The sequence below is a fragment of the Ictalurus furcatus genome, chromosome 2 (genome assembly GCF_023375685.1).
Source record: "Ictalurus furcatus strain D&B chromosome 2, Billie_1.0, whole genome shotgun sequence".
NCBI classification, from domain to species: Eukaryota; Metazoa; Chordata; class Actinopteri; order Siluriformes; family Ictaluridae; genus Ictalurus; species Ictalurus furcatus.
In genome coordinates this window covers 33499004-33514213 of record NC_071256.1, presented here as the reverse complement: position 1 = coordinate 33514213, position 15210 = coordinate 33499004, and the positions used below count along the sequence as shown (strand labels likewise).

Here is a 15210-nt window from a genome sequence, read left to right as displayed (position 1 = left end):
ATGTGTGGAAGTCACTCTTATTTTCTCCAAAACGACATATCTCACTGCAGAATACACAAAGGTTAGTGTCACAGGCTAGCCGCTGTGTGTAAATACTAAAATGAGCTAAAGTGACCTAACGTTATGCTAACTGTTGTGTGTAAATAATAAAATGATCTGTGTTTGCTAGTAAGCGAGCTAACGTTGTGCTAATCGCTGGTTGTAATACTAAAAATAACCGTGTGTGTTATTAGGCGAGCTAACATTATGCTAACCGCTGTGCGTAAATAATACAATTATGTTGATAGTGTTTGATTGTTTCAAATTTTATGATTTGCTTGGAGTTCACTTCCAAATTCAGTTATTTATTCCTAAGGTTGTGTTCATTCTTAGTTCTCTGAGGGCAATTTCCATTTGCATGATGTCATTGCTCTGGTGAACAATACATGAACTATGCAGCACATTGAATTAGTTGTTTGCCAATTGTATATTTTTTCTTGAGTTTTTTTTTTCAACAGCCAACTATTCATTCCAATTAATAAAATATTCAGAGGTAAATTCAGTTTGTCTGTTTTCATTTATATCTATGTATTTCTGTACATTTGGTTCATTCTGTAGACTTGAATGATGAATTAGCACAATACTGCGTGGTATCATGATACTTCAGCCGGTATAGTACCGTAAGACATGTTCATGGTATCGTGACAACCCTATAATCAACAAATCACTTCCCTGCAGTCGACCCAAGCGCCCTGCCAAGCCCTGCACGGTTTGTGCCGCGCATGCGCAGTATGGCAACTCGCTGTGAGGTAAAAAATTTTTACGACGCGCGTCCCCGCGTTCTCAAGCTCGCGTGCACGCGGTACACACTGTAGTACAGCGGTGGGGGGTATCCGCGTTCACACTCACACACACGCACGCACTCGTGTAGACTTCATCGAAGCGAAGGGGTGGCGCTTTATCGACTACTGTTCGACTGTCAGTTCTAGTGCGACGTCTAAAGAAGCGGCGATCGTTCACGGAAATAAACGACGCTGTCGTTAAGCTGAAATCGGTTGAAGGCCCCCCTCCACGACCGAGCGCCGGAACCGAGCGGAACGATGGCGGAGTCGGGCAACAGCGCAGCAGCGGTGGCGGCTGCAACAGGAGCCGCGGGCTCGAACAGCAGCGCCGCCGCTGCTGGAGGAACAGCCGCGCCTGGTGGAGCCACTGGAGCCGCGGGATCCAAACCCGGCCTGGAGTCGGTGAAGGGACAAAATTTCGACGTGGGCCCGCGCTACACCGACCTCCAGTATATTGGGGAGGGGGCCTATGGGATGGTCTGGTAAGAGGGGAATTATAAAGTTATTTATTTATTTTTTTAAATCATACAACAACACAACACATAGCCGAGCTCGGTATGCGAACCAGTTGTCGAGCTAGCTTCCCTTCGCTAGCGTGCTACAAATGTTGTAGGAAAAATACGCTGGTGTTTATTTGAAGTGAATAAGGATAATAAACGCGACGTCGCCCGTTCAATTCTCCCGTGTAAACTAAAGCAAAGCGACATTACAAGCTCGAGGGAGAAAAAATAAAAAGTCGTTTATTTTACAATGCAGCAGAATTTGGGCGGCTCAACAAGTTCGCTCGCTGCGTGTAGCACAAAACGTTTAGCCAGTCCAAATAAAGCAGCTGGGGGGGGATCCTTAATAATTAAACAAAAATATATAATAATAATAAAGCGAACGAAATGTCATTTTAATATTCACTCAGTTAACAACAGTTTACTCGAATACACCGCATCTAGCTGTTTATTCTGTAGATTAGCTGAACTAAAGCTTACCTGGCTGCTCGTTAACGCTAGTTTCAAACCGTTTCACAAATAAAACATGTTTTTAAATCAACAACATGTAACACAGTTGCTTCGTTTTTAAGGATTTATTTTTGTTTGTTTGCTGTTGCTTAAGATTGCAGATATTTAGCTAGTTAGCTAACCAAGCGTAGACACAGGAAGCCAAAACTGCATGCTAATACATTAGCATGTAGCTCTTTGACATGTCATTATGTCGAGGCTGTAGTATAGCATAGGCGTGGTTGTAATGGCATTGATGCTGTTTTTTTATTTAGAAAAAGAAAAAAAAACCCCAAACAATTAAAACGTCCAAGTTACTATTTTAAACTGAATTTTTGAATTAACTTCTTTTTATTAGACGATTTCGTGTGCCAAATTCATGCCGTTTATATAATTGTCATGGTATTTGGAGCTCTCGGGTTGATGAATAATTAGCTGGTGTTGTGGTCTGATCATGAGAGAAAGATACTGGGCTAACTTTACAGAGTTCCCGGTTAGCTGGAGAATTTGAGCCTGATGTCTAAGATATGTTAGTCCCTACTTTTGTAAATAATGTGGATGATCTTGCTTTTTGAAATGTCTTCCTTTTGGTTTTATTGCTTGTTTTAAAATATATATATATTTGGAATGTAGTCCAACATCTACAATAATTTTATAGTTAACATATTGTTAATAAATCTGCTGTTTTGAATGATGGGTTATTTGATAAATTTTTTTTTTTTTTAAATAATCTCACAAAGCTAAGTTATTAATGTGTTTGCTGTTGTGTAATAAAATCAAAACAGTTAGATGGGAGGATTGTATAAACTACAGTGTTTTTTCCCCCCTCTAGTGTATATTTGTAGTTGCTTTGAAAAACATAAAAACGATTGGATGCATTTGTGCGACCTTTCTCGCCCGTTTGATTGAATGAACTCTCTCTTTCTGCCCACCATCACGGCTGCCTTTAGCTCTGCTTTTGACAACGTGAACAAGCTCCGAGTGGCCATTAAGAAGATCAGCCCATTCGAGCACCAGACGTACTGCCAGCGCACGCTGAGAGAGATCAAGATCTTGCTGCGCTTCCGCCACGAGAACATCATTGGCATCAACGACATCCTGAGAGCGCGCCGCATTGACTACATGCGCGATGTGTATCCTTAAGCCAAGCAGTCGGCCACGCCTGGCGAGCCAGGCAGCGCTGCGATGAGGAATCAGGTTTCCAGCCATTGTCCTAAAGAGCATTGAGGCCTGAGGGTTGTGCTCTAGAGAGTTGTGTGGTAGATTCATGCGGCTCTTCGGCATGGTCCGAAATGAAAAATAATTGCCTTGCGTTCTCTCGTTCCGTATCATTTGTGTTCCCGTCCAAATCCCAACTAGCACTTGAACACTCTTTTAAAATAGTAATTAGGCGTATGTGTGTCTGGCTTCGCTCTGGGATTATCCCCGTGAGCCGCTGTAAAGTCGATTAATTCCTTGACGGCCCGCAGCTACATCGTCCAGGACCTGATGGAGACAGACCTGTACAAGTTGCTGAAGACCCAACAGCTCAGCAACGATCACATCTGCTACTTTCTGTACCAGATCCTGCGTGGGCTGAAGTACATTCACTCTGCCAATGTCCTCCACAGAGACCTAAAGCCCTCCAACCTGCTCATCAACACCACCTGTGACCTCAAGGTCAGAGGCAGTCCATGAAGAGTATTATCTTACTTTAAAAAATATATATATTTGCATAGATGTCCATGGTGTACATTTAGATGACTAACTATGGTCTCTGTGGTCTTTGTAAATAGGAGGAGAGAAAAAAACCAAAACAAATAATGTGTACTAACATAATCTTACCAATCAGGACAAGAGGGCATCTCTACTTGCCCATCAATTCAGAAAGCTCCCTCTTTTGCATGAGCATTCAGGTTTTCGAGCCTGGGCATGTTACGTTGCATCTAAAGTAACCTTATTGCTTTATTTCAGTATTAAAATTACAATGGTATTATGTAACATGTACGCAATTATACAGCAGCTCCTCTCATTTCATATTAGAACTTATAAAATACTGTATAGGCCACACCCACAAGAGACGAACTGGGAGCTATAATCTGGGAGTGGCTCATTGGTTAAGGCTTTGATTTACTGATGGGAGTTCAAGTCCCATCACCAAATCCCCAATCCCTACATTAAGCAAGACATATCAGGTGTGGGCAAACCATAAATATCAGTCCCTCCAGGATTTTTCGATCGCAGAAATGAACGAAAGATTTACATTTATGGCATTTGCTAGATTCCCTTATCCAGAGCAACTTACATTTATTTCATTTAAACATCTGAGCAGTTGAGGGTTAAGGGCCTTGCTCAAGGGTCCAACAGTGGCAGCTTTGCTGTGCTCTGTTGGTTTGAACTCGCAACCTTCTGATCAGTAGCCCAACGTATTTAACAACTACCACTGCTCATGCAATCAAGCAAAAATCAAGCATTTTTTTCTTTTTTTAAATTACCACAGATTTGGGCCAAGATGTGTCATGTGACATCACAACACTCATTCAGTCAAAGCCCTCTTCGATTTGTGTGTGTTGAACATGAGCCCTGCTGAAAGGTCTCATTTAACATCACTGCGAACGACAGCAGTTACAATTTCAAGCTTGCCAATTCAAATAGTTTTCCTCAAAAAAAGCACAAAAAACTCCGCAAATTGCATCACAAATTTTGGAGAGAGAAAAAACCGCAGCCAAATCAAGCATGTTTGGCCGCAACAATCACCAAAAAAAAACAACCTCTGCGACATCCTGTACAGACTGAAATGTATTTAGCTAGCCCACTGGGCAAGTAAAAGCTCCAATGTGCTGCCCAGTCCTGTGTTTTGGTTGCCTGGAAACCTTACCTGATAATGCTCAAATTTGGTAGATAACATCATGTAACATGTGGTGAGTTGAGTGCATTAATAATGTAGCAACCAAAAAAAAAACATCACTGACCAATGAATCTGTCTAGTTCCTTTATTTTCATTCAATATATTTACCCTTGAGGTTAGTGCGTGCAGTACGCAGAACAGTTATATAACAGCTTCGTTTGATTAGGTCTCCAAATAACCGCTTGTTCCAGGAACCGGACCTGGTGATTTCTCCGCCCTTCAGTGTTCTGTTACTTGATTCTCCCACAGTGTTTCACCATAGTTTAGATGCCTTCTTTTATATCGAGACGTTTTTATATTTTGTATTTGGCCATGTGTTTGTATTACAGCCTGGACTTCTTAGGCCAGATTTAGTTCACGTGAGATTGTATTGTATTGTATTGTATTATTATGTCTGTGTTCCCAGATCTGTGACTTTGGGTTGGCACGGATAGCCGACCCAGAGCATGACCACACTGGATTCCTCACAGAGTATGTGGCCACTCGCTGGTACCGTGCTCCAGAGATCATGCTCAATTCCAAGGTGTGTATGATTAGACTCCTGCACACATCTCCATGTGTATAGGTAACAATATGAATTAGTGTGGGGGGGGGGGGTTTCTTTTGTTTTTGTTTTTTAAATCTTGCGCTCTCTCGTTTTCTGTGTGTCAGGGCTACACAAAGTCCATTGATATCTGGTCAGTGGGTTGCATCCTGGCTGAGATGTTGTCCAATCGGCCCATTTTCCCAGGAAAGCACTATCTGGACCAACTTAATCATATACTTGGTAAGGCAGGATGATTGCACGTTTCTGTCCTTGCTGTCTGAACAAAAGTTTGCATCCCCCATGAATTCTCTGTGTGTGTGTTGAACAACACAACAATCCAAAACAATTTTATACAAAAGACATCACAACTTGACAGAAACCCAGATGTAGGTTTAGGTAGGTACAAAGGTGAGGTATTTGGAAGGTATCAAGGTGAGATCATCCACTGTAGCAAGAGTAAGACTTGTATATGGGTATAAAATGCTTTGAGGAAGTGCAAATCTTTAGGGTATCCATGTGAGACCATCCAAAACAGCAGAAGGTGAGTGATGCAGAAAGCTTCAAGCTGAAATAGAGCATCAGGATCGAACCAGGGCGAGAGGAGCCACAGCAGTAGAAGAGTGTCAGGATCAGGGAGAAGGAGCACACATCATCATTGCCTTGGTCTCTGGACCTGATCTGAAGAAGGGCTGTCACTCAACCTGACAGAGTTCAGAAACACGTATGTCAGGAAGAATGTAGGGGCGACTAATATTACAAATGAAAGAATGCAAAAGCTGTATAAGTGTATATTTGAGGCCAAAATCTGTGTGTTGTATGTGCAAGTTATTGGAGAATATTCAGCATTTAGGGAGATAAAATGTCAGACTTTTGAACTGAGGTTATTTCTCTTAGCATTGCTTTTTTCACTATTTATATAATAACATACGTTGCTATTTAACTGTTCAGTTACTTTTGAAGCTCACACGCTAAATGTCTTATTGCTGTAAATTAAATTTGGCCTATTTTGCATTAAGGGTATGCAAACTTTTTCACTCAACCGTATACGGCACCCAAACCCTCGACTGTAAAGCAAGCACAGCTGCTGTCGGTTTGCGGCTTTTTTGCTTTTGAAGACAGACGGAAAATTGTTTTCCATTTACCTCAAATATAATCGGCCAGCCGAGACATTTTCAGGTTTTGTTGCGTTAGCTTCGCACTGGGGTTACAAGGCTAACACAGCTAGAGTAATGGAATGTATTGATTGCATGTTAACTTTGTGCAAACTGCATACAAACCACATAGCGTTGTTAGATAACCTCAGACAGGCTTGTGGTTTCCAACACTTTATAAAAGAGAACAACGTTTTAGTGGCTGGTATTGCAATCTGAGAAATGCTCTGTTTAGGGTATATGTTTACAGCTTATGCTAAACTTAACACTTTGATTTTTATCCATTTGTAATCTATCAATGTCTGTATCTTTGGTTTTTTTACTGCGTTTTTTTTTGGGGGGGATTTGCCATGATTTTGTTCTATACATTGCATGTTAGGTTAGTTCAGAAGCTGGGGTGTGAAAACTTTTTTTAAACGAAAAGGAAGCATGTTCTTTAGTTCAGTGTTCTTGTTCATGTCTGGAAAAGTGTGTGTAATATAAGGACATTCTTTTCCAGACCTGTAAAAAATGTAATGTTTGTTTAAAAAATAAATAAATAAATAGATGAATAAAATTTGAAAGTTTTGGAAAACTGCAAGAACCCCGTGTAACTGACTTGCACTAACGTCATACATCTCATTGTTTAAACACTTATGGTTTAAACTATGAGCTGTTTGACTTCGACCCCAGTGGTGTATAATGACCCTTAAATAAACCAGCTTAAAAATGACATACCGTGAACATGTGCATGTGGTTTTCTAGGTATCCTTGGCTCTCCTTCTCAGGAAGATCTAAACTGTATAATCAACATGAAAGCCAGGAACTACTTGCAGTCTCTCCCACAGAAGCCCAAAATTCCCTGGAACAAGCTCTTCCCCAAGGCGGACAGCAAAGGTATACACACAAACACACACTCGCATGCACATACTGAGAATAGTCAAATGGTTTTCTAATCTAAATCCAGACCCGTCACTGTATAATGGAATATAATAGTAATAATAATAGTTTTTTTTAACACATGGCAAAATCTACATTGTTTTTACAATCATAGAGGGCATTGTGTATGGGTTGAGTTTATGATTTCAGCAAACAGCCCCTAAGCTTTCTTATCCTGTGAAAATGCATCAAAAGTACTGTTTTTTTTTTTTTTTTTAAATGTATTTTTATTTAAAAAAATTTTAAGTTATCCAATAAACGTGTAAATCTAGAATGCTTGACATTTGCGCAGGTGTTTTAAACCATTTTCCCCAGATCACATTAGCAATCTTTTATCTGGTGCCCTTGTCTGAACTCTTGCTTGAAAGGTGCGCTGACTCTGCTTTTGCTTTCTGTCGGTATAAATGGAGAATGTTTTGTGGTCATTAACGTGATGCGTAATCCATCAGTGTATGTTTGACTTTGCTAACATTAGACAGGAAGTGTATCAAAAAGGGCACTTTTTCAGCTGAAATAGAAAAAAAAGGATGAACAATTGAACCCCCCCCCCCCCCCAAAAGGCAGATTTTAATGCTAATGATGATTAGAAAGTGATTAAAACTGCTGTTTGTTTGCTTTGTTCTTCAGTTTGAGCAGCAGAGCTACAATAGGTGTGCGTGCATGGGATTTTTATTTATTTATTTATTTATTTATTTTTAATCCCTTTCCTGCAGTTATTATTGTTTGCACCAGTCTGCGATATTTGCTGTAAAATACACTCCCTGAGCACTTAGGAACACTATACTAATACTGGGTAGGGCCTCCCTTTGCTCTCAAAACAGCCTCAATTCGTCATGGATTCCACAAGATATTGGAAACATTCCTTTGAGATTCTGGTCCATGTTGACATGATTGCATCACGCAACTCCTGCAGATTTTTCACTTTCATGCTGCGAATCTCCGTTCTACCACATCCCGAAGGTGCTCTAATGGATTCAGATCTGGTGACTGGGGAGTCCACTGAAGAACACTCATCGTCATGTCCATGAAACCAGTTTGAGATGGCTTTTTCTTTGTGATATGGTGCATTATCATGCTGGAAGTAACTGTTAGATGGATAAAGTGTGGCCATGAAGGAATGCATATGGTCAGCAACAGGACTCAAATAGGCCGTGGCAATCGAGCCATGATTGATTGTTGTATTAACAGGCCGAAACTGTGCCAAGAACACGTTCCCCACACCATTACACCGGCTGGACTGTTGACACAAGGCAGGTTGATGAGGTCCGTGGATTCATGCTGTTGGCGCCAAATGCAGCCTCAGTTTTTGGCTCAGTTCTTGGCTGACAGGAGTGGAACCCGATGTGGTCTTCTGCTCTCGTAACCCATGCGCCTCAAGGTTCACCACATTGTGCATTGTGAGATGGTTTTCTGCTCACCACAATTGTATAGAGTGGTTATCTGAGTTACTGTCTGCCTTTCTGAACCAGTCTGGCCATTCTCCGTTGCCTTCTCTCATCAACAGGGCGTTTCTGTCCTCAGAACTGCTGCTGTCTGGGTATTTTTTTTTTTCTTTATTGCACCATTCTGAGTAAATTTTGAGATTAGCTGAGATCAGGAGATCAGCAGTTATAGAAATTCCAGCCTGTCTGGCACCAACAATAATGCCATGGTCAGAATCACTGAGATCATATTTTTTCCCCATTTTGATGGTTGATGTGAACATTACCCGAAGCTGCTGACCGTATCTGCATGATTTTATGCATTGCAATGCGGCCAGACGATTTAGATAACGGCACGAATTGGTAGGCATACAGGCGTTCCTAATAAAGTACTCAGTGAGTGTATATTCGTCTTATAGTTTGGCAGGTCGATTATTATTAACAGCAATAATAATAATTGTTACTGTTACAATGATTGTCATTGTTGCCATTTAATAGTTTAAAATTGTGTTGCTTTAAAATGTTTGTATTTTGATGGACAGGGAGATTAGGAACTGAGCCATTTCTCTTCTTACCAACATGATTTTGTTGCACAGGTTGCATGGTGCAGCATGTACAAACAGGTTTTCTGTAACGTAAGGCATTCAGTTACGATGGTAGTATCATGGCAACATTCTGAATAGTGCAGAATGCATTCTGCATTTTTTATATATATATATATATATATATATATATATATATATATATATATATATATATATATATATATAAGTCTTGGTGAATCATGGTATTGTCTTTAAGAATGCTTACAATATGACTAGCTTTATAGTTACGTCAGCAGTGCTCACACTAATGTAAAAGAGAGCTTTAATATTCGAGGTGGAGCAGTACTGAAAGCTCGTTCCCTTTCTCCCTTCATGAGTGCTATTTGGACACTTTGCAGAGAGTGTGTTTTATTTATATATATATATATATATATATATATATATATATATATATATATATATATATACACACACACTTCTGCCATTATTGTGTGTAAAGGTCTTTGGAGAGTTTGAATGGTAATTAAGATTAACATTCTAGGTCTTAGAGTGGTCTTTTGTTCATTATCTGGTTGGCTTGTGTGTGGGCGTGCGTAGGAGTGTGAGCTGGATGTGGCTGCAAACGAATGGTGAACGTAGTGTGCAGATATATTAGCACTGCACATTGCATAAAGGTTTAATGGTGGATCCTGGTTTATTTATATCAGAATTGGGAGGTAAGCAAACATGTACAAATATGAATATTTAGTTTATATGATGATGCTTATTATTATGATGATGGTGTGTGTGTGTGTATATGTTTACATCACCAAACACTACAGTCAAAGTGTGTATTTTCATAATATAAACCCCGACTCTGTGTGTTGATGTTAAAAACCTATCTTTGTTGTCTGTCCTCTGTTTAGCTCTGGATTTGTTGGATCGCATGTTGACGTTTAACCCCATCAAGCGTATAACAGTGGAAGAAGCACTGGCGCACACTTACCTGGAGCAGTACTATGACCCCACTGATGAGGTACTCTCGATCTCTCCTGTGCTGCACGTACCCCCCGTGTCTTTCGCTCGGTAACTCTCTTGCTTGTTGCATTTGCGCTATTAAAGCTATGAGGTGACTGCTGTCGCGGAAAATGAATTCGGGAATGTATACCATCGAGCAAAGTACTTTAAAGGTGTGGTTTTGTAATGTTTAGAGCCCTCTGCTGCCTGAAAGGGTGAATTGCAATTCTGGTGAAGAAATATTAGCGAGCCTCCCTCTCCTAGTCAACACATCCCCATGCTTTTACCTCACACACTCGGCCCAAAACTGCAGGAACTCTGCAGTAATTTTGAAAAATTTCAGGCTCCTGCGAATATTTCAGAGTTTGCTTGACCTTGCCTTCATTTCTGCAATCGTGAAATCCTGGTTAAACAGGCTTCATTATACCATGAACTCGGCGTGTTTGAATAATGTTTGTGGTGATTTTCACGTTTTGTGTGTTTGCATGTAGCCGGTGGCTGAGGAGCCCTTCACCTTTAACATGGAGCTAGATGACCTTCCTAAGGAGAAGCTGAAGGAACTCATCTTTGAGGAAACGGCACGATTCCAGGCCAACTACCAAGGCTCCTGAAGGGCAGCAAGGTAAAGTTGAAATTAAAAACAGCTAGTTTTTAATGATTCAAAGTAGGGCTGGTCACTGTGATTGATGTAGTATTGATATAATTGAATTATATATCAGTACAGTTTTCTGACATGTTTAGGCAATTGTGGGGTCTTTTCATACTTTTTAAATTTGGATCAGATGCGTTTGATTTGATATTAAAATTTTGTATTGAATTTTACAGAATATATATTTTCCTTAAAATAACAAAGTGCAGATGCTCAGTAAGCTTAGCTTGAGTTTGGTTATAATTAAAAAATAATAATAATAATAATTAATTTTTTTTTTTTTAATTCCTAAATAGTAATAGCGTGTAAAAATGGTCTCTGATTCAAGGTGCCATGTCCTCTACTGTCCAAAGTGATTAAATAAAAGAATTGATCTGCAGTTATGTTGGTAATTTTGTAGCTTGTCTCTTTTTTTTTTTTTCTAGCACCCCCCCCACCCCCAGGAAAAAAACCATGAATGACACAAATGCTGTGTTTTATGTGTAAACTGTAGGGGGGGCAATAATGATAATAAGTCACTGTGCTTCGTTACAGAACCAGTGTAAACACTTTGATGCCAGCCTGCAGCTGTGTAATTGTTGCCATGGTGAAAGCTTCACATGTTGCACCTATAATATTGCAAGCTGCAAGGAAAAAATTCTAGGCCAACAAACTAGGCCAAAGTGACTCAGTGAGTGTTTACATGCACACCAAATTTCAATTAAGGGCTATATTCGGGTCGCAGCCATATTCCGAATGCGATGTTTATATGCGTACAGGTGTTGGAATGTTTATAATTGTGAGTTGCCATTCCTAAATACCTAGCCTACAGCTAAGCATCTCTTAGTACTCTCAATTCCTTTTGGACTGAGCGTGTGCATATAATCTCCTTCCAGTGGATTTTCTGAATAAGGTGTTTACATGCAACACATTTCCGATTAAAACAGGCCTATTCCAGGGGTGGGAATCAGAATATCGTCTTAATCTGAATCGGCAATCAGATTGCGGCGTTTAGATGACGCAGTACTAATTAGAATATTGACGAGCATGTAAACATAGTCCATGATGTCCTCTTGCTAAACAAATGAGAACCACCTTGAATTATTTCTTATAGTACAATAGGTTAAGGTTTTTACTGATAATGAGTCTTTTATTAGTCGCTTGTACATTTCATACTTGAAAGATTTAACTTTTGATCGACCGGTCTGCCGGGCTTTTATTTATTTATTTACTTACTTACTTACTTACTTACTTATTTATTTTCGCAGTTTTCTGGTTTACTGCCATGGTTGATGGCCCAAATTTCCATCACTGCTCAATTTGATGCATAAACATGAATCCTCCAGTTTGCATTGTTCTATCTTGATGCATAAAGGCAGCATAAAAGCCATGATTTAATCCATCTGTTTAAATCTACTTCTTAGAAAGTCACAAAACCCAGCATAACAACTGTAAACATGAAATTGCTCAGTCTGTGAATATGTTCTAACTAGTTTGTTTGTCCTTCATTTTTTTTTTTTATTTCCCCCCTATTTAGCACCCCAGGAGAGCGACCAAGCCACGCTAAAGCTTAAGAACAAGATAACTCCAAACAAGCTACAAAAGATGTACACACACATGGTATCCAAAAAAAAAAAATGTACATGGAAAACTTGAGCGTTTCTTTTCTTTCTCTCTCGCCTGGAGGCTCTGTTTGGGTTTCTAACCCCGCTTTGTTAATGCCATCGAACGTGGGCAGCTGTATCCACCGTGTCGCTCCATGCTGCATACAGCCCCTACTCTTTCCCCCTTCCTGCTTATCTTCTCACACTTTTTCTCTTCTTTGCGCTCACTCTCTCTCTCCCTCTCTCATCTCATTCCTGTTATCGGGCTGTTTATGCCATTAAATGGAGAAAGAATGGAGAGAGAGAGAGAGCATATCATTACTACGGGCTCCGGCTGGGAGTGTACGTATATGTATATGTAATTTGGACGTTTTTTTGCATTCTCTCTGAGTATTGTATGTCCGAGATCCGTTTGTACACTGTAATTTGAATGTTATGATCCTTTGCAAAAACGTGTTTTGTATGTGGAGAGTTTATATTTGAGTATTTGTTAGATTTTTTTTTTTTTGTTTGTTTGTTTTTTTTAAACAAAATACATGTGGGAAGAAGCCTGGTTAGTTTTCCTGGTGAGCTTTAGTTGCTCCAGATTGTGAAAGCCAATGCAGATTTAAAAAAAAAAGGAAAATATACAGGATGATGATGTACAGAACTGAATCTTGCTTTACTTACTGTACCATATCCGATTCCATTGGTGGGGTTTTTTTCTTTCTTTATTTCTTTTTTTCTTCTTTTGAAACGCTCTCGTCAGTGCTCTTGGAAAATGAAGCCATCAGTATCATCAAACTCAAATATCATCCCCACATCCCTTTCTTTTTCTCTGTCAGTGTCTCTATTTGCTCTTAATTGGTTCATTTTTACCGCTGCAATCATGCTGTACACATTGAGGCTTCATTTCTTCAATGTTCCTTTAGTGTGTAGATTTTCTCCCAGTTGTTTTGCCTAAGACTCCTTTTTTTTTTTTTTTTTCTTTTTTCTTTCTTTCCCCGCTCTCTCTTCGAAGAAGCATATTTTATCCCCGCTTTTTAACCGCTGATCCCCTGACACCGCTTTCCTCCAACACCTGCAGCATTCCTTCACATTCTTTCTCCTCACACGTCGCCAGTTGAGGAGGCATAGCCAAGCCGAACGCTTTCAGAGCCATAGCACACACTCCCCCCCCCCCCCCCCCCCCCCCCCCCCCCCCCCCGGTGATGTCACGATTTCTTCTTCAAAAAGGGCTTTTTTTCCCACGGGGCTTGCTGACCTCAAAGCCTCTCTCGCCTGTGATTGGCTGATCTTGTGATAATGTAGTCTGTGACTGGCTGACTTTGCATGCACCAAATCACAGGTAGCGTTTCCTATTTTCCTGCTCGTTTCGAAGAAGTGTTATTGCCTCGTTTGTTTCCTGCAACTGACTAAAACGCCTGTAACCACGCAGATCTACGCTTTTTGTCCGGTCGCCGATGAGGAAAGCTAGCTCTAGATAGTGGGAATGGTGAAGTTTTTAAATAGTGGGGTGTGTTCGTCTTTTGAATAAAAGCCGGGCTTGATTTCTACACCGGTGTTAATGTTGTTGATATTTTTGTGTGTGTGTTGGGGGGGGGACAAAAGTGCACCCTACAGCACGTTTCGTACATCGGTCGAATGACGTTCTTCAAGTTGTGCACCTGCACTTTGTGTCTCACGACCAAATGCTTATGTTTTATTTCTTCTTCCTTCCTTTTTTTTTTTTTTTTTACATTTTTTTATTTTTATTTTTTTTTAACTAGTGCAGTTTTGCTCTGTCCTCTTTCCTGTCTTCTCTTTATAGAACCGTTTTGATCGATGGAGACGTTACATAACTCCTGTAGTACTCGCTCTATTTGGGTCTCGCTTTCTTTTTCTCCTCTATGGCACTCGATGCGTTTTCTCTTGCTTTGCTGGTGCATTGTGGGACAGGAAGACACAGATGGTCGGGCTGCATCCCCATGTCTGTGTCTGCATGTCTGTCTGTCTGTCCGTCTTTCAGCTTTGAGCTGCTTTTTCCTCCGCGTCCTCTCGCTGCGAGTGACTCCATGCCGCTCACTGAGCCGAGGGGAACAAATCATTACCAAGGAAAAACTTGTTATGCCGCGGTGTTGTCGATGTATCGCTTTATTTACAAACGGGACCATAAGGACTGAACAATCACACAGCGCACATCTACAGATATCCATCACTCACACAAACAGTATATGATTTGAGACCTACAAACGAGGCAGATTTAATAATGTCCTTTTAATGGCTGTTCTTATAATTATTGCTGTTCTATTGAGTCTTTTTTAAGAACTGAAAAAAAAGGGATGTAAAACGTTGTCTTTTTTTTTTTCTTTCTTTCTTTCTTTCTTTCTCTCTTTGTGTTTGTGAATTAATTGGGTGTGTCGTCACGCTTTCTTTCGGAAATCTATTTTTCCCCCCTGAATCTTTTAAGAATTTATTTTAAAAGATGATGTAAAGCTATGAGTAGATTTGTCAAGAGATATGAACCATGGATGGTTTTAGTGTATGTACATGCTTATGGGTATTATGAATTAAACAATTAACAAAGAAACAGACTTATATACATATATTAAATAAAATTCCTGATACTGTAATTTGTGACGTGTTGTGTGTGGTTTTTTTTTTTTTCTTCCTTCTTCTTTCGAATGTTTTCATCGGTATTGCTGAAGACGTCAGTCTCTACCCGTTTTTCCGCCGCTCGTATCATGACACAATTGATTTTGGATG

The 15210-nt window shown here is 40.1% G+C and overlaps 1 protein-coding gene across 1 annotated transcript; it reads left to right on the top strand.

Annotated features, from left to right (window-relative positions):
- Window positions 1–587: 587 nt before the first annotated feature.
- mapk3 (mitogen-activated protein kinase 3) lies at window positions 588–15077 on the top strand. Its single transcript, XM_053615912.1, has 9 exons — window positions 588–1303; window positions 2761–2943; window positions 3280–3469; window positions 5104–5220; window positions 5349–5463; window positions 7119–7250; window positions 10164–10273; window positions 10746–10876; window positions 12420–15077. Exons 1-8 carry the CDS (start codon window positions 1080–1082, stop codon window positions 10863–10865), a joined length of 1191 nt encoding a protein of 396 aa, XP_053471887.1. The 5' UTR covers window positions 588–1079; the 3' UTR covers window positions 10866–10876; window positions 12420–15077.
- Window positions 15078–15210: the final 133 nt, after the last annotated feature.

Bases quoted from the DNA above. Each gene is read 5' to 3' on its own strand.
- mapk3 (XM_053615912.1), top strand. From the start codon at position 1,080: ATGGCGGAGTCGGGCAACAGCGCAGCAGCGGTGGCGGCTGCAACAGGA. The intron at 1,304-2,760 runs GTAAGAGGGGAA...GGCTGCCTTTAG, and splicing joins GGGGCCTATGGGATGGTCTG to CTCTGCTTTTGACAACGTGA. The intron at 5,464-7,118 runs GTAAGGCAGGAT...GTGGTTTTCTAG, and splicing joins CCAACTTAATCATATACTTG to GTATCCTTGGCTCTCCTTCT.